Source organism: Lupinus angustifolius, chromosome LG02, assembly GCF_001865875.1.
Source record: "Lupinus angustifolius cultivar Tanjil chromosome LG02, LupAngTanjil_v1.0, whole genome shotgun sequence".
NCBI classification, from domain to species: Eukaryota; Viridiplantae; Streptophyta; class Magnoliopsida; order Fabales; family Fabaceae; genus Lupinus; species Lupinus angustifolius.
The window spans coordinates 9044074-9063504 of NC_032010.1; the positions used below are offsets into that span (position 1 = coordinate 9044074).

The 19431-nt window shown below is 32.7% G+C and overlaps 1 protein-coding gene and 1 long non-coding RNA gene across 3 annotated transcripts; both read right to left on the bottom strand.

Annotated features, from left to right (window-relative positions):
* Nucleotides 418–19202, bottom strand: LOC109335303. The gene is made up of 3 exons (XR_002106192.1): nt 19190–19202; nt 16013–16014; nt 418–574 (listed from the first exon to the last, which is right to left on the bottom strand). It is a non-coding gene; the product is annotated as an uncharacterized LOC109335303 (long non-coding RNA).
* LOC109335287 (uncharacterized membrane protein At1g16860-like) lies at nt 433–5618 on the bottom strand. 2 transcript variants are annotated; one of them, XM_019571421.1, is made up of 5 exons: nt 5282–5618; nt 3024–3996; nt 1927–2082; nt 1238–1449; nt 435–951 (listed from the first exon to the last, which is right to left on the bottom strand). In XM_019571421.1, the coding sequence occupies exons 2-5, from the start codon at nt 3909–3911 to the stop codon at nt 759–761; spliced, it is 1449 nt and encodes a 482-aa protein (XP_019426966.1). In that variant the 5' UTR covers nt 3912–3996; nt 5282–5618; the 3' UTR covers nt 435–758. The 2 variants fall into 2 exon arrangements, with proteins under 2 accessions (XP_019426973.1, XP_019426966.1); XM_019571428.1 differs by lacking the exon at nt 5282–5618 and having other exon boundaries at nt 433–951; nt 3024–3990.

Consider the following 19431-nt stretch of genomic DNA (forward strand, 5'->3'; position numbering starts at 1 on the left):
AGGTATGTCCGGTTTAACCGGCATGCGGTTTAATTACTAAACGATCGGTTAAATCACTATACCACTGTATCAGTACTCTGATCGGTTTGATAACTGGTACAGTTTTAACAACACTACAAAATATAGCATAAGACATGATATCTAGTTTCTACCTTATGACTTCAAAGTTACGAATTAAAATATAGAGATAGTATATTTACTTAAGGGATAAAGTTGTATATATTTACTCTCTACAAACCCCACCGAATAGCAAGTCTGGTGCATTAGACCCCAACTAATAAGAGTCAATCCAATAGGATCTATTTAAATAGGAAAATCTCCCCAACACTTGTTTGAAACCTTGCTTGAGATAAGTAAAATATCTTACAACTTAGATCAACAAGCACCTACATATAGATTTAATCAGCACATGATGAATAGAGAATTTGAAAACACCAGAAAAGTTGTATTCTATTTTGCATGTTAGCATAATCACAATATGCTCATACATGTAAAATTTCACATGCATCAAACACTACCAAAGTTTACAAACCCTACAAGAACATAACCAGAGCTATACACCAATATAAAGGAACTTTGCCATCTTAATCTATTGATGACAAGTTGTGAAATAACTTTGCCATCCTTAGTCTATGAATGACAAAATGCCAAACAACTTTGCCACCTTAATCTATGATGACAAAATGTAAATAAGATATACCAACACTAATAAATAGGAATTAAAAGAATAGTTTTCTAAGAACACCAATCACACACTGTTAAACTGGTATCACATCAGTCTTTGATGTGTCCTCACATCTTAAAATAATACCCTCAAGGCTAGCTGGAAAAGTACACTTGGTATATTGACAACCCGTTGTGATCGGCTCCGGCGGAGGAACAATCATAATCACAGTGTCGTTCCTCTGAACAACTCCCATTACACTCACTGTGCTTCCTTCTTTAATATACCTGAAAGTGATAGTAAAAGTTTTATATACATGTACATGTAAAGATAACCTTCCTTCTTCATTATAATCTCTCTTGACTCAAGATTTGACATCATATGTAAATGTACAAACAATGAAGAGAATCTCCCGAATGAGAAAACCTAAAATAAACATGTCAAAAGAATTTGAACTGCATAGGTATACATCTTTAAGTCATGACTGGAGACTCCCATACATCAAGAGACAAATAAGGTTAGTATATCCCAAAAACGAGCAAAAAGGAGGGAAACATAAAAGAGAACTATTACCCTTCTTCCAGATGCATGATGCGGCCATCACTTGAAAGATTTCTCTCTCCTACCCATTGGAGGAACTCCGGAGACAACTCTTCCTTAGTAGGGTTAACTTGGAGGATAACTTCTTCATCAACATAGGTGGTCACCTTTGCTCCATGACCAGCCTTAACCAGTGCTCTTAAACCAGACTGAAAATCTGAGATGTAAAAGTCAACCACTCGCCTCTGTCACATGACATATATTTGGGTCAAATGAGTGAAAAATGAAGTAATGGTTCACATAACCAATGAAGAAAATAGAATGTTAGGTAACCAAGTATTCGCACAAACAGGTCATTTTATCCTAGAACTCCCATGAAAAGCTTGAAGGAAAACATGTATTGTCTCAATACATTGTGACTGGCTTAACAGTATAGCATCCATCTGATTTTAACCTTTGCTCAGAAAACAAAAAGCTTGTCTAAATAAGTCCTCAAGTTATTGGACAATAAGGGTGGAACATCATCATACTCGAAAAACCATTACCATCATTTTCCTCAAGCACGATAGCTCTACTAATTCAAAACAATAAAAAAAGTTGAAATTTTATTATTGGAAGAAATATGCCTGAACAGAAGTAAAATTGTTCATAAGACAACAGATTAAAGTATTTAAATTCCTTCATAACTATTAACTAATCGAGACAATATTTTAGTAACTTACATCGAGGAATCTCATGCCCCAACTAAATTGACGTTGTGAAGGATTGGAAGCATTGGAGTCCCATCCTCGATACTCCCATAAACTTGTTGATGTATAAACACATCTGGGGACTTTCTGGAAAGATGACTCGAGAGGCACATTACCGCAGGTAACAACCTTCATCATATATCAAAATAAGCTTATAGCTATCATTTTGGAAGTGCTGATATCAGAATAAGTCAATGATGAAGTATAACAGTGATACTAATATGCAAATGGTTAGAGCATGCAAACCAGGAACATAAAACAAAATGCGCTTATCTAAATATCATTTAAAGCTTATATTCAATGAGAATTACACTGGACTTTCCATCCATGATAAAGTTTTACTCTCATTTTCAAATATGTTTCTTTAGGATGAGACCATGCCTTGAAAGAAATTAAGAAGATAAAGTTCCATCTTGCATATACTTACCTTCATCTAAACCATACAGGAGCTATATATTTGTGGAAATACCAGGTATCTATCCTAGCTGTATAACTATAGATAGCTAATAAAAGTAAAGCTATTGTTTCCCTAGAATAGAAATCATATAATTTCTTATGGATGACAAAAGTTTGGGTTCATGGTCAAATCTGCTTGTAGATTTTAATCTTTCCGCTATGCTAATTAAAAAGTGTTTTGTTTATGGGTGCCTTTGGGCACGTCTTACAGAATCAAAAACAACATCTTATTAATTAAAGAAGAAAGTATTAAATGCTTTTGACATTTCCAGTGTATTAAACTCTTGCACTTTTCATTTGACATTTTTTAGTTTTAATTCCTTAACAGGTGATAACAAAAAACAAATCAAGCTAAAGATACCCCAATGATTAGCCAATAAGTTTAATTAAAAATAAAATCTAGAGAAAAAATGTATTCACTGACATTATGAGTTTTATACAATATCACTGCATCATCCATCATTCATGATTAATCATCATCGACTCTTCCAAAAAAGTAATACAAATGAATGGGAATGTATTGATTGTATAAATCTTTAACTGACAGTGCATAGATAGTAGACTCTAAAATCTAAGATTAACCAACAAGTTAGACAAGAGAAGTTAAAACATACCCCAGAGACCTTCACAAATTGCCCATTTTTTGCCGATCTAAGCTCAGAATCTGGATAATTAGCGACGAAACTCATAATAGCTCTTCTTCCAAAATAAATATTCCAAGTAAAGGATGCAATAACTAAGCCAAAGAGTACTACAACCACAATAAGGAGAATGGGATTGTGCACTGCTCCATAAATAAAACCACCAGCAATGAAACCCATCACAAAAAGCAGAATTAATAACCATAACACCACCTTTGGAATGTTCCTTCTAAAGGAAAACTCAACAGGTTCACTGAGAATCGTCACAGCTTGATTGTGAACAGCGGCAGAACCTGACAGCTTCATTGAGCCTGTAGCTTCCAAAGGACCAGAAATTTTCCGAGGGGCACCAGAAGAGTTCAACGGGCCAGATGATATTGGCCCAGATGTAATAAGACCTGTTTTAGGAAGAACTGGAGGAAGAGGCCCGGAATTTTGACGTGTTACTCCACTGGACTGGGGACCAGAAGTCCTCTTAATAGGTTCTCCATGCTTGTTCAACGGTCCAGAATTTGATTTCTTTAGTGAATTTGAGCCAGTGCCTCCAGAAGTCATGGGACCTGAGGTGTAGACAGCACGGACAGCAGCATTAGGCTGCATCGGTCCAGAATTTGAACCAGCTCCTCCAAAAGATGGCGTCCGTGAAGGAGCACCACCTGTTATTGGTCCAGATTTCCTAGATTTAGATCCATCGACAGGAATATCAAACATTTTCCCCAATTCTCCCGACTTTTTTATGTCTCCACCGGTATATGGCACGGCCACCGATGACATGGTTGGAGTCCTTTCTTTCGGCTGCTCTGGCCTCCCAGATACATAAAGGCCATTGCTAAGCTGATGAGATGGGATTCTAGAGCCCATCTTCCTTTTGTGGAAGAATTCTTAAGACTCACAAAACAGTACTGCTAGAAGTTGGTGCTGGACAAGTCAAACTGTTGAAGTGATACTGAAAAATAAAATTGACAAAGTGATTAAAACTATAGTTCAAACAAAATTAGTGGATTGCAGAAAGTTCCCGACGGAAATGTAACAGAAAAGGTCAGTAAATAGTGAGTAAAACAAGATGAACAAGACAATTAATCAAGGCACATGTACGTTAACAAACCCGAGGGAACATGTGATATCTGACATGTCACACTCACACTCAGATGGGCAATGAAAATAAGAAACTAACCCTTTCCGATTTTGAAATCAGTGAATCTTGTGTTTATTGCCACTCGAATAACTATAAATAATTCAGAAGAACCAAAACATTTGGTAGTCAATTCCTAGCATCCTTTCAAAGCATGCACACAACTCATATGAAGATGAAAAGCATTTGGACTCCCCTACACCATTACTAGAGTACTAACAAAATGAAGAAGCACCCAAAGATTAAACATATATAAACATATATAAGTTCAAACTTAACTAATTTGAAACCTTCACTAGAGGGCATTGCAACAGAACTCTATGCACAGACATATCAAACTTTTCATCTCCTTTTAATAATTGGATGAGGAAATGCTAATAATAAATCGTGTACAAAGGAAAATTCCAGAAGCAGAATAACTTTCGACGCATAAATAAAACCAAGTGAACTAAAGTTTGTTGCAACGACCAAGTTTGAATTGTCCTGACTTTCCTTTTTTGCACAAAATCCTATACTAAGAGAAAAAGACCAACATAATATCAGTATCCAAGAATCTGAATTTGACAAACGTTCAGACAAAAATGAAGCAGCCCGACTTCAAACTTGTGCCGATCTGTAAACAAGAGACCTCGGATCCATAACTCCAAATTAAAACAGAAGCAAACAGAAAATTGAAGCCACCATGACTATCATCCCTACCAATCAAGCACAAAACTAGCATCCAATAAGTAAAAAACACTAGCATAAAATAAAAACTTCCAAGAGAACCAAGTGATTTTAGGAGAAGAAAACTCAAACCCACATTGTCATTTGAACAAAAAATAAGTAAAGGAAGAGGATCTAGTGATATCGAAGTGTGTAAACAAATACTGAGTTAAAAATCACATTTTTTGTCTCAAAATTTCTGGTAACATATTTGAATATTGGGAAAGGAAGAAACTTGCAATTCTATATATATATATATATATATATTGTCTATATAGGAAGAGTAGAAAAGGGGAAGAGTGAAACAAAAAGAATAGTAGTAATAATAGAAAAGATGAAAAGAAAGATAAAGGATCTAATATAATGAAAAGGGTTCATAGCATAGCAAAAATACCTGAAATCTGAAGATTTGAAGTGATGTGGTCACTGAAATCAGAATCAATCAACAGTTACAAAAAAACCAAGCAATCTCATTCAGCGTCTTGTCTCATCGTGTTTGTGACTGTGTTGTTATATATGTACACTAATTCCGAAGATCAATGGTTGAAAAAAGCAACAAAAATGTGAGCTTTTTCACAAACACTATGTGAACAAGTGTTTTGAATTGAATTGAAAAGATTGAGAAAAAAAGAGTGGAATTGGATTTGGATGCAGTGGAATTGCAAAAGGGTAAGAACTGTTTTGTATAATCCTTGTGTTGGTTTTCAACGCGCAGAGACCCTCTTTGCTGGGAAATACCTAAACCTACCCCCAATTTCTATCATTCTCCTTTTCTATCATACCCTATTTCTTATTACGTTTATCTCATATTTTCTAATTTAAGAAATATAATCAATTTATTAGATTTTTCTAATATCTTTCTTTTCATGTCTCTTTAAAAGTAGTATAATATATTATCTCTTTTCCTTTTATTATTAAATATAAATAGTGAATAATCAGTTATATATTTCTATCTTAAGTTTTAGTTAAAGATAAATACTAATAATATTTCCAATTTATTGGTATAACATATAATTTAATAACATCAATGAGATGTTGGTCTAAGGATGTAAAGTCTTATCACATCATTATATATAGACCAAAAGTTTAAGGTTTAATTTCTAACAGTAATATTTGTTCAAAAAGACAATCATACACCCAAAAATAATTAATTTCTTAATTATAAGGTAAGAAAATAGATTCACTTATACCAAACATATAATTAGACAATTTACCTTCTATAGTGAATAAGGACAAAGAGGTCTCCAATTACTTGGAGTCATTGGTGCTAACTTTTTCTATATCTTCCTCTCCCTCTTAAATACAACCATTTTTTATTATAAATAATTTGTCATTACAATTCTGATATATTTTATTAAAAATTTAGAATTACACTTTGATTGAAGTTTCTCAATTTAATGATTTCATTATACATAATATTCAATTTATTTCTTCGTTTGATATTCTATGAGTTTCAACTCAAATTTCTTGAATCATTATATCAATTGTTGTGATGCGCTTTCCTCCTCCAAAGGCCATGGTCTTTATTCAAATAAATCCATAGGCTCATATTTCTGATTAACAAATCTGTCACATTCATATCTGTTTATTGCAATCTGTTTATGTCAATAGTGGTTTCTTAATAATATAAAAGCAAATTTAGGGATGGCGGGCGAGTAAGAAGAATGGTGTTTTCATGTTCTCAAAACACAAATATTTATAGGTATTCACATGAACGAATAGTGGATATTTATAAATACTCAACAATTTTTTAATTTTAATTATACATTTATATATTTTGTAATAACAAATTTTTTTGTTTCAAAAAATTAAAAACGAAATGGTATATGGTATATTACTGAAATGTATATAGTATTGTTTTTATACCTTTAGTTTTGGTGGGGTTAATTTAGGCATTCCAAAATAATATATACAATAAAATAAGGTTTGTAGAGAGTCATTTAATGCTAATTAGTAACATTGAAAGTCACATCACATTTCAAATTTCATAGACATTTCAATTTCTCTCTTTCTCTTTTCAATAATTCTTTTCAGTCTTTCATCTTCCTTGTTTCAATATCCGGTTCTTAATAATTTTCTCTCTCTTTCTTCACACTCTCTTCTTATCTTTCAGTATAAGTACTTCTTTGTCTCACTTACTTTAAAATGCATTCTTCTTGCATGTGTGTCTTTGAACATTTCAATATACATTTTTTCTCTCTCTTTCATCTTCTCTCTTTCAATATACTTATATTCTCTCTTTCAACTCTTCTCATTTTCTTCAGATCCGTCTCTATGTTCACCCACTTACTCAAATGTATGATTTTTTCTTTTAAGTTCCTTCCATTTTTAATTTTTTGATGTTAACTCCCACTTCCTTCAAAATGTTATTATGTGTGTCTTGAAGATGATTTTTTCACTAAGAATAAAAGATTTTTTTTCCACATTTGAATGTTTTGTGTCCTTATTTGTGCATTTTATATTCTCTGTGTCTTATTCATTTTTTCAAGATAACATTTTTTCTAGATTTGCATTTTTATGTGTCATTACTTTATGCATTTCTTATTTTATGTGTGCCTTACTTTTCCTTCATTCTTTTCTTCACATGTATAAATTATTCATCTTTTCATTTTCAGATATGCAAATGGACAAAATAATTGACCTACAACAGCTTAGAGCTCTCGATCTCGACCGATGAAGAAAACCACATGTGCACAAAATTAGTTTTTTAAATACATTTTATTTCTATAAACTCTTATGTTTATAGAGATAAATATTGCATTAATGTGTGATTTGTTTGAAATATTTGTTGGTTGTAGATGTGGGAAGATCTAATTGAGAAAGCCAAATATGAAGGCTTGATGTTATTGACATTTATGTCTTCTGGAATGTTCATGAACCTTCACCTGACAGTGTACTATTATGAATCTTTATTGTTCAATTTTATACCTTTTTAGTTCAAATTCTCAAACCCCAACTCACATGTTTTCTTTTCTCTCTCTCCATTTTTCTTATTTTTCTGATGTTGGGTTGTAGTACAATTCTGAAAGAAGATATGATCTGGTACGGTTCATTAAGAGAGTGCAGAAAGTGAGTCTCTATGTCCATCTTATGTTTACAAAGATAAATATTATTTGTTTATGCTCTTTGATATCTCTCTTTTTATTTATTGATGTGAATATTTACAGAGATAAATACTTGACAAATAGAGTTTTTCACTATCTAAGCCATTGAACTCTATTTAATGCATTTGTATGAGCCATTATTTTGTGCATTGTACTCAATGAAACTTATTTTTCCCATGTATGTTTAGTGTGTCATTATCTCATCAAGTTTATTGGGTAAGTTAAGCAATTTTCTCATAATTTTAGTACAACTTCTGAATTATTTGAATTATTGTACAGCTCGGGGATTGTAGTCATTCATGGACCTCAAATATCACTTTGTAAGGCTCTTATTACACTTTACTGAATTCATTATCCAATGTTTATATTTGTGTGTATGAGTTGGTTCAAATGTTTGTTTCTATTTCGCTTAAATCCCATGCTGCGTTAATGCACCGCCGTTGTCATTATATGATCTCTTATGTGTTCCATAATAACTAAAAATAAAAAAAACATTGTTTCTAATTCCATTTTATAATAAAATAACCATAGTTTATACATGTCTGTTATGTGGATTGCATTATGTAAAAGACACAATGAACTTATTCTCTCTTTTATGAATTGATTCTCTAACTTTAATTATTAATGACATTGTTGTTACTTTCCATAGGTAGAGGCCTGGTTAGAACAATTTGATGCTAATAAACTTTGGGTGAAGATCATCAATGAAAACAAGATTGGAAGTTTCAAGATATTGATGGAGGACATTAATCTTTTGGGCTTTTAGCTCATAGATACCAATGTCATAACCACAAAAGGAGCATTGTTCATTGAAGGCTCCATGTAAGTGATTTTAGGAAATGTAAGAATAATGCTACACTTGAGAGGATACTAAGATAACATCATAGAAAGATGTATATTATGTTTGTGTATGTTCTACCTTTGATTAATAGTATTATAATATGCTTATGTGATAGCTTGAGAAAGTAACCATGTGATGTATTCACTTTAAGAAAATAATTTCTCAGGGATGTTATTGATTTTCCAACTAAATATATCAACGATTGGTTGGATTTGTTTAACAAATATGCTAGCTACAACACGTTAAGAAATATTTTCTCAGGGATGTTATTGATTTTTTATTTTGTACTTCTGCCTATCGTGTAGTTGCCTAACCCAATGCATTGAAAAAACTCAATTGTGTAAAACACTTTTTATATGCAATTTTATTTAAGACATATCAATAAATAACAAATATTATTTATTTACCTGTTTTAAGTTATTTTTTAAAACTTTAAAAAAGGACTGAAAACATGTTGTCTTAGTTACAAAGTGATGAAAATGATGTTTGCGTTCTATTTTTATATACTTTACTTAGACTTATATTCTTCAATTTTTATATTTGTACTTCTACAAATTGTAGGGTTAACTACATAATGTGGCTGATTAATTCAAATTTGATACTTTAATAATTTATCACTTCAAATTGTTTATTTTCAATTTTTATATACCTTTGTATTTTACTATTTTTATTTACATAGAGCCAAGATGGAGCGACCCGTGCGAATGCACGGGTATACTACCAGTATAAAGGGAAAACATGGTGTAACTTCCACCATTGTGTAATTTTTCTGTTTTGCCCTTAATATTATTTAATTTTTACAAAAAACCATATAATCCTAAGTAACCACCACCAACATATTAATTAACAACATATCTTACCTTAAATTGAACATTATCATAAACACAAAAAACGAGATATATAAAAAATTGAATACGTAGTACCATGCAATATTTGCCAACAGACACGAAGTAATTGTACACACAAGTTCAAATAAAGACAAAACAATTATAATATAAAGTAGGTACAATATAAAAAGACATTCTATTTCTACAAAACAATGGTCTGGATGAGTCCGAGTAGTGCATTATCCAGACCCACTCTGTTGCTTCACTTTTGTACTTAGACCCGTGCTGATACTTATCAGGTCTGCTACCCGCAGGTCCTTGGGTACCCATCAGATCTGCAGATACCCACAAATTCAAAAAACATTACAAATAATTGCGAGTAATTCATATAATTTTGTGTTTGATTCCTACAATCTTATATGTTATTTATGTAATCAACACGAGAAAATTTTTAAAAAAATATTTAAAGTTTTAAACTCATTTTAAATTTATTATTTTAATATTATTATGTAAAATTGATTTAGTAAAAAATGTTCAGTCAAAAAAATATTGCATTATACATATAGGTTATCAACATAACATCACGTCACTACTTAATAATATAACATCATTGTTTAACAATCTTCAATAACATAACAATCACATTAATAAATTAACAATATAACATTATGAAGTAACAATATATATGAATGAATAGCGAGTCCAGGTACTCGTGAGTCTGGATACCTCATTACCCGAACCAGACCCATCCAACAACGAGTCTTAAGATCTCGGGTCTTAATTACATGTGGGTCCAAAAACATGGACCCAGACCTGACCCGTTGCAGATATTTTTTGTGGATACCCACGAGTCCGGGAACCCATTGCCATCCCCACCTAGTACCTTAAAATAAGAATGTTGGCAGACAGATACAAAGTGTTTGTTGCACACTAGTGATATAAAATATTAAAAAAAATAAAAAGACTATAAAATATATAAAAATTCGAGTAAAAACCATTACGATATTTCCACAATATCTATATGTCGAATTTTTTTGACATTCCTAAAAGCAATGTTGTAAAATAGCAAATGAGAAATTAGATTGAATGCTATAAGACTTATATATTTAATATAATTATTAATATATAAAAATGCATATATTAAACACAAATTCTTATCATAATTCATAACATGCAATACTAATAAAAACATGCATGATGAAACACATAAGATTAAAATCTTACAATCACAACTCAAATCATAATAATGGACTTTCAAAAATTTGTCAGATCCAGTTTAAAGTGATAAACTTGTTTTAACATGTTTTAATCAATTTGATTACACTGGTTGTAACTAATGTATTGTCTCATGCCTCAATAATTTGGCTCATATGAAGTATCTATTATATTGATATTCTCTATACTTCATCAATAATATGTATTCAAAGTGTATCAAAGTTATTTTCTTAAAAAGAAATAATTTATAAATCTGTTTCCTTCCCGATTTCACTAAAATACTCTTAAAATATTTTCCAGATAGCTACACCCTAACTACCATTTAATAACATTTTAAGAGCGAGAAAAATGTAATACAACCAATTAAGTACAAGAGACTAACATAGTTGTTAGAAATTTATAATCTCCAATTAATTTAGACATCTTATATTTAATATAACTATTTATTTTAAGGGGTTACAAGATAAGTGGTTTATTTTTATAATTTGTAGGAATTTTAAAACTAATAACTGATATGAACTTAATGAGTGAATATCCAACGGTTTGCCTTTAGGGGAAATGAAATCCTTTATAAATATTCATCAGAAACAGTTACAGTCCCCGACACACCAAATCATAACTAGTTTACCATTATTTACATGAGAGAGAAAATGAATGTCCATTTTAGAAAGATTTCTATACCAAAATTCTGTTAAGTCATACCAAAAATAAAGATGAGAACATGGATTCATCATGCAAAATTGTTCTTCTGTCAGCTCTTGAAATATAAGAATTTACTTCCTGCAACATCCCAAAAACTCAAATTTTATTAGGATAATTTAATCATGGTCTTAATGTATGGATAACCCAATAATAAATTTTCTAACGAACTAGAGTATGCTACCATGAAAAAAAGAACTTCCTAAAATGATTTGATGTGTTCAAGGTCCAATTCATAATCTAACTCATTTTTCTAATATATCCAGAGGTATACCTTATTTTCTATAACTTTTGCTGTCTATATATTCAATACTTACTCTTTTATTTCTTTTCCTTCATCTACTAAAGTATTGTTCTACAAAGAAGAATTAGATGAAAACTATCAAAACTTAAACCTTAAAAATGAGAAGAAACTCGAAGGAAAAAAGAAGAAGTAACTTGGACAAAAATAAAATGACTTGAACATAATTTTTTTATCTAACCTAAAAGACTGATCAATGGAAACTTGGTTAGTACATAATTAGTGGAGTATTGCTTGAAATTGACTATTCTACTTAGAAACAAAAATCTCCAAATGTTCTTGTAAATTCTTATTTGTGTTAGTCGATTCTATCATGAAATTTGGTTGTAATCACAATTGTAATTTCATCCACAATATATATAGTAATGGTTGCAAAACCTTGCTCTCAAAGTAACCAACATGTGCATTTGCTCAAGAATATATGTAGGAATGTGCTTTTTGAGAAACTCAATGTAGTCATCTATAGCAAACATGTATGATGTAACATGGTTTGTTGGAAGTCATTAGTGAGAACTTTTGGATGTGAAATCTAAAAAACTCTCAAGTCCCATATAGAAGAGTTTTGAAAAAATAACTCCCAAGTTCCACATAGGAAAGATGAGAAACTTGGAAAAAATCTCATGTTATAAATAGAAGTCTTCTCCCTTCATATTTTCTTGCCCCAAGTTCAATGCGTTTTTATTTAAGTTTTTCTTTCTCCCTCATATTTTCCGCCGACACATTTCTGACAAACTTCTTCCCATTTCTTTATGTGACACTAAGAATTGGCACAGACAACCAACTTGTGGAAATTTCGAGAACTAACACCGATAGTCACTATTGTGAGAAAAGAATCGGCACAAGTAGTCATATTGTGGGAATTTCAAGAAATGGTACTTGTAGCCATATTGTAGCAATTTTGAGAATTGACAGTGATAATCATATTATGGTGGGTGTATTCGAGATTGGTTCTTACAGTGCAATAAGAATTCGATAACATATTTGGGTTGTTTTATCCTGGGGACGATGTGGTTGATAGTATGATTGCACATTTTGAGTAGAGCAACTAAGCATATTAAAAAGAGCGACCTGGTCGTGACTCAACTATAAGTACTATTTCGTGTCATTTAGAATTGTTGCAAGCCACAAGTCTCACATTGGATAGAGGAGGAAGTTTGAAAGGCTTTATAAACCTTAAGTTCCCCATATAGGGTGTTCCCCAAGGGGTATAATGAGTTTTGTGGTTGGTGAAGACTCATACAAACAAAACATTTTCACACACGTGCGTGCACCACCACCTTCACCGCCGCCGGCAGGGTTAGGTCAAGCTTAGGCTCAACATATTTTTTTAAACTAATATTTTTATTTCATTTTTCTTTTTGTAAAAGTGGCTAATCAAGTCAACACACATGTGGCACGCGTGTGGCTGAGTCAACACACAGTTTAAGAGTGGTCATGAAGATGTGATCAAAGTGAAGGAAAATATGGTCGTGTGACTGTTGAACTCCTCTTAACCGTCAAATCTCATGGTTGTTTGGGATGTAATCTCCCATCTGGGTCGTCAGATGAAGGTGGTCGTTGGAGGCCTCAGGTTATAAATAGAGGTCTCATCCCTTCATATTTTCTCGTCCTAGTCGAGCATCATTTCCTCCACTTTATTCTTTCTTCCTCATAATATTTGCCTAAGCATTTTCGGCCAACTTCTCTCTTTTTCTTTCTATGGTACTAAAATTGGCATAGACAACCAAATTGTGAGAATTTCGAGAACTAACACTAGTAGTCATATTGTGGGAAAATAGAATTGACATGGGTAGGTATACTTCTAGTATTTCGAAAGTTGGTACTGATAATTATATTGTGAGTATATTCGAGATCGGTTCGTTGAATGTAGTAAGAATTCGAAAATAGAGAACTGAGCTATTTTTTTTCCTCGAGGTGACATGGTTGATAATCTGGTTGCACATTTTAGGCAATGTCATGAAACGTCTTAAAGAGAGCGACTCAATCATGAATCAACCAGTAAATATTCTTTCGTGCAATTTAGAATTGTTGCAAAGTAGATTTATCTATTTTCAAATTGGATTTAATATGTATACACTGATAATGTAACTTTTTTTACATTATCAACACATCATCCATCAATCATATGTTAATCATCGTTGATTTTCAAACAAAAGTAATATAAATCAATGGTAGATAATGTTTTGTCTGTACAAAAAGTTTTCCACTAAGAATGCACAAATATTAAATTCTTTCAAATTATACCAGGGTTTTTGTCAATAGGCTAAGCTACAATTTACTACCTTCTTCCTCATGACACCTTTTAATGGATGTATTGTAGAAGTCACCCCAAAAATATAAACTGGGTTAAATAATACTTTGCTTTCTTATATTTTACATTGATTTTTAACTTTGAATTTATTTTTTTAGGCGACTCCCTAAATTTTAAGGTTAAACTATTATGTTTAATTATATCTATCTATATTTAATATAGAATAGCAACAACAAATTGTTGTCAGTTGGTTATATATTGTGGAAATTTAATTAAATGGGAAAATAGATAAAGGAAATGAGAAACTTTTTGCGTTTTCTGTAATGATTATTATTAAATATTTTTCTTTTTAATATTCTTTAAACTTTAATTATTGATAAAGTGGATACCTATATAAAGATAATATTAAGTCATGAATAATGAAAGATTCTCACACATGAGTTTTAGTTTAATTTTGATTCCATATCATTATTTTTTATACACAATATTATTGTATTTTTTATTTTAGCTATGACATTTATTTATTATATTTTTAATCAATTTTTATTTTCATAGTAGTTTCTCCTCTCTTCAACATTGATTGCCATACACTATTACCTTGTTACTGTTGTGTATTTGATGACAACGGTTTCATTGTTAGCTTATTAATAATTTAGTATTATGAATAGTAATCGATGTCATCTTACTCCACTAATAAATAAACATTTTTTAAGGCACCTAATCTAAATTCCACCAACAAATGAACTTTTGGGTTGACTGACCACCTTGGCAATTTGGATAGAGTTGAGAACAATGAATAAATGATACAGTCGGAAGCACAAAGGGTTGGCATGTGCCAAATCTAGAATGATAAACACAAGTTTGCAAGCACAAACTTGACAGATAAACTCTAGAATCTACGAGAAAAAACACTCTTGAACTTTTATTAAGGATAAGATAATAAGCCACAACTATATTGCCAAAAGTATTTAAATATATAATGGAAAACCTAATGCAGAATTATCCAACAAAAAAGAAATAAAATAGAAATTGCTAAAATTATTAAAATGTCATTTTCGTGCCTAAAACGGGCTCGGATGACCTTAAAAGCCTATACCTTACAACTAAGCAATGATTTGTGTTTTTTGGCGCGACTCCCTATCCGGAAAGGTATAATAATGATTATTCTGACATTAGACGTCAAATCTGCGCAAATCCTGCTGATCCTTTCCTACAAGTGACTTCGTCTTTAATACGCGCAACGAGCATTCTGTTCTTGATAAATGGCCTCATATGCCTAATACTCGTGAATGTCAACAACATTGAATATATTGGATATATTCATGGAATTCGAGGAAGCTACTACATAGGCATTACCATTGATCTTCCGAGTCATATTGAATGAACCACACTTGTGTGGTTGCAGCATGTTGTAAGTACCAACTAGAAACCTCTCATTTCGTAAGAACATCATCACATCGCCCTCCACATTGAAAACTTTAACTCTCTTGTGTTTGTCAGTGACAACCTTTTTCTTCTGCCCACTAGCTTCCAACTTAACCTTGACAACTTCCTTAACAACAACAATTTCCCCAACCATAGTCTTAGTCGCTGCACTAACTCCATGTATCTTAGGTAACCTAACCAAATCAACCATATGATTAGTAACAAAAGTGTAAACTAGAGAAAAGGGTGACTTTCCTGTAGTTGAGTGCACAATGCTGTTATAAGCGAATTCCACCTAAGACAAAACAAGATCCCAATGCTTAGGCCTATCTCCACAAATATTTCGAATCATATTTCCCAAAGTTCTATTGGTTACCTCAGTTTGTCCATCAGTCTACGGATGAGTTGTAGAGCTCTTGTTCAATGCTATTCCAAACAACCTTCAAATAGTAATCGAGAAACGACTCATAATTTTGGTGTCTCTCTCTAAAGTATTTGATGTAGAACCCCGCGAAGGTGCACAACCTTCCCGAAAAATAGTTTGGTTATGTTGGACGCATCAACAGTCTTCTTATAAGCAATAAATTGTGTCATCTTGGAGAATATGTCTACTATCTGTACAAGACAAACCTAACACAAAATCCATGGCTAAATCTTGCCAAATATGATCAGGAATGGGTAAAGGCATATAAAGACCAGTATCTTGAGACTAACCTTTTGAAACCTAACAAGTGTAACACCTCCTCACTATAGCACCAACATCTCTCCTCAAGTATGGCCAATAATATCTCTCCTCCAAGCTAGCAATGGTCTTGTCTCTACCTAGATGACCACTAAGACCACCACCATGCATAGACGATCCCTTTTAAAAAGGTAGTCATCTCGAACATGAAAATTTGCACAAGGGTGTTTACCACTGCACTTGGCCCATAATTCCTTGAATCCATAATCACTTTCATAAAACTCTTTTAGACACTCAAAGCCTACAATCTCTTGCACTAAAGTAATGAGCAAGGAATCCCTCCTACTAAACGCGACTGCTACCTTGTAAAGAGCCCCTGATTTATACTGAATAAGAAAAGGAAATTTCTACAGAAAACTCACCTACCGAGCATGCATCTTGTTTATCACCTTATGCTTATAAAGAAATTTCAAAGCTTGGTGGTCAGTGAACATAATTAACTTACTTTAAACCAGATAATGTTCCCACTGATGCAGAGCTCAAAAGGTCGCATAGAACTCATGATCATAAGTACTCCATTTCTAGCGAGCATCACTTAATTTCTCGTTGAAAAAGGCCACTAGTCTCTTCTCCTAAGACAACACAGCTCCTATTCCGACTCCACTAGCATCACATTCAACTTGAGAAACTTTATCAAAATTAGGACGTGTCAGCACTGGTGCGGTACATAGCTTCTCCTTGATCAAGGCAAAAAGAGTTCAGCTCAATAAGGATTGATTTAGCTCAAAACTCGACTCGAGTTCGATACGATTTATTTTTTTAGCTTGAGTTCGGCTTGGCTAAAGTTCGCTAACTGTTCGGCTTAGTTTGAGTTGGTTCATTAACTCAAATAATTAATTCTTTTCAAAGAAATATTGTTTGTATATATAAATATAACCTTGTTTATTTATACAATAACGCTAAATATAAAAAATAATGCATAGATTATAATAAACATAAAAATTAGTTATATATATATATGTGTACAACTCATAAACCTAACGAGTCGAACTGTATCCAACTCAAGTTCGGCTCGCTTATTTAACAAACTCAATTTCCAGCTCAAATTCAACTCATTTGGTTCATGAACCAAGTTTATCAAACTAAATAACGATTCGAGTTTCGAACGAATACTGAGTTGGTTCGGTTTATTGTTAGTCCTACCTGATAGCCTCACCTTATCTTCATCAACCTGAATTCCTTATTCACCAACAACAAAGCCTAAGAAGACCAATTTTTTGGTGTTGAATGTAAATTTGTTCAGATTAATGTGCAGTTGGTTCTCTTGTAAGATTTGTAACACCTGTTTCACATGCTCAACTTGTTCTTTCTTGGTCTTACTATAAATCAGAATATTATCAAAGTAAACCACCACAAAAGAACCAATAAATGAACGTAGAACCTGATTCATCAAACTCATGAAGATGCTAGGGGCATTTGACTACACGAAAGGCATCACCAACCACTCATACAATCCATATTTGCTCTTGAAAGTTGTATTCCATACATATTTAGGTTTGATTATGATCTAATGATATCCAATACTTAGATGTATATTTGAAAACACCATAGAATTTGCCAACTCGTCAATCATATCTTCCAAATGGGGAATTGGGAATCGATACTTGATAATTATCTTATTGATGACTCTACTATCAACACACATTCACCACTGGTTTCACTTTTGGACTAGAAGGACTGGTGTTGTAGATATACTCATACTCTCACGAATGAACCCTTTCTTCAACAAGTCTTCAATCTTTTCCCTTAAGAGCTCATTCTCCTTAGGGGTCACATGGTAGTGAGGAAGGTTCGGTAAAATAGACATCAGAATTAGGTCAATCTGATATTGAATATCTTGCATAGGAGGCAACTCATCTACAATCAACTGATGGAAGTCCCCTAGAACCTCTAGCACCTCTTCTAGAATTGTTTGTTCCTCCTTAACATCACTCATAAACCCTTTAATCACCATTCGGCAGAAACATCCAGTTTTTTAACAGCCTCATCAAGCTCGTTTTCACTTTGCGTCATCACCAAGAAACTCGACTTCTACCTCCTTAGAGTCTCATCAAAGTGCAAAATAGGAGCCATAAGAATCTTGTGTGTTTCCCAAGTAAACATCATCATGTTATTTCTTCCCTGTATGTGATATCATTATCATACCGGCAAAATTGTCCAAGCAGAACATGGCACACATCCATATTAAGAACATCACATATTACCTCCTCTTTATAGCTTTTCCCAATGGAAATAGGCACCTTGCAAGCATGCAAAACTTTAACTTGTGAAATTGTGCTCACTCATCCTAAGGTGTATGGTGTCTAACGAGGCTCAATTGCCAGCTTTAAGTACTCTACTAGCATTTGTGAAACCAAATTCCCAATACTTCAATTATCCACAATCAAATTATGCACCTTGTTCTTAATAGAACAATGTGCTCGAAACATGTTCTTCCATTGTCCTTCTTCCTTGAATGACAACAAGATCCTTTAGAGCATAAAGTTTACCCTTTCCTCAGACTCCTTTTCAGCAAACTTAACTCATTCATACTCATTTCCCTCATATTCCTTCTCATCCTCCTCGTTTAGAATATCGACATTTCTTCTTAAAGGATAAACATTAGATATATGGCCTTGCCCACTACAATAATAACACTTATCACTAGTTGGTTTAGCGTAGGGTTTAGCTGGTTTCTGGATGGTTGCCTTATTCTCCAGGCACCACTAGAGCTGTTGGCCCCTTTATTTATAGCGTTATGATCCTTGGCTGATGTGTTATTAACCTTATCCTCTACTGCCTCAAAGTTATTCTAGGGAGAAAACTTTCTAAATGATGAGAAATTTTGAGGGAACTTCTCCATCAATTCAGCCTTCAAAGCTATAGTGGATGCCTCAGCCACGATCCACATAGTCTACAAACCCATCTTCTCCTACAAAGAACCCTTTAAGCGACTAATGTACTAGGCCACCTTGTGGTTCTTTGATTCACCCAGCTCGTTACATTCAGAAATCAAATTGAAATCACCCAGCTTGAACCTTAAATCATGAATTCAGTTGCTAATTGAAATCAAGCAATAAACAAGGGATAAACTTTCCAAAATCAAATAACAATTACAATGGAAACGAATCCAGGAGTACAAGGTAAGAAGATTACATTT

Bases quoted from the DNA above. Each gene is read 5' to 3' on its own strand.
- LOC109335287 (XM_019571428.1), bottom strand. From the start codon at position 3,911: ATGGGCTCTAGAATCCCATCTCATCAGCTTAGCAATGGCCTTTATGTA. The intron at 2,083-3,023 runs GTATGTTTTAAC...TATATGATGAAG, and splicing joins AATTTGTGAAGGTCTCTGGG to GTTGTTACCTGCGGTAATGT. The intron at 1,450-1,926 runs GTAAGTTACTAA...GTCATGTGACAG, and splicing joins GGGGCATGAGATTCCTCGAT to AGGCGAGTGGTTGACTTTTA.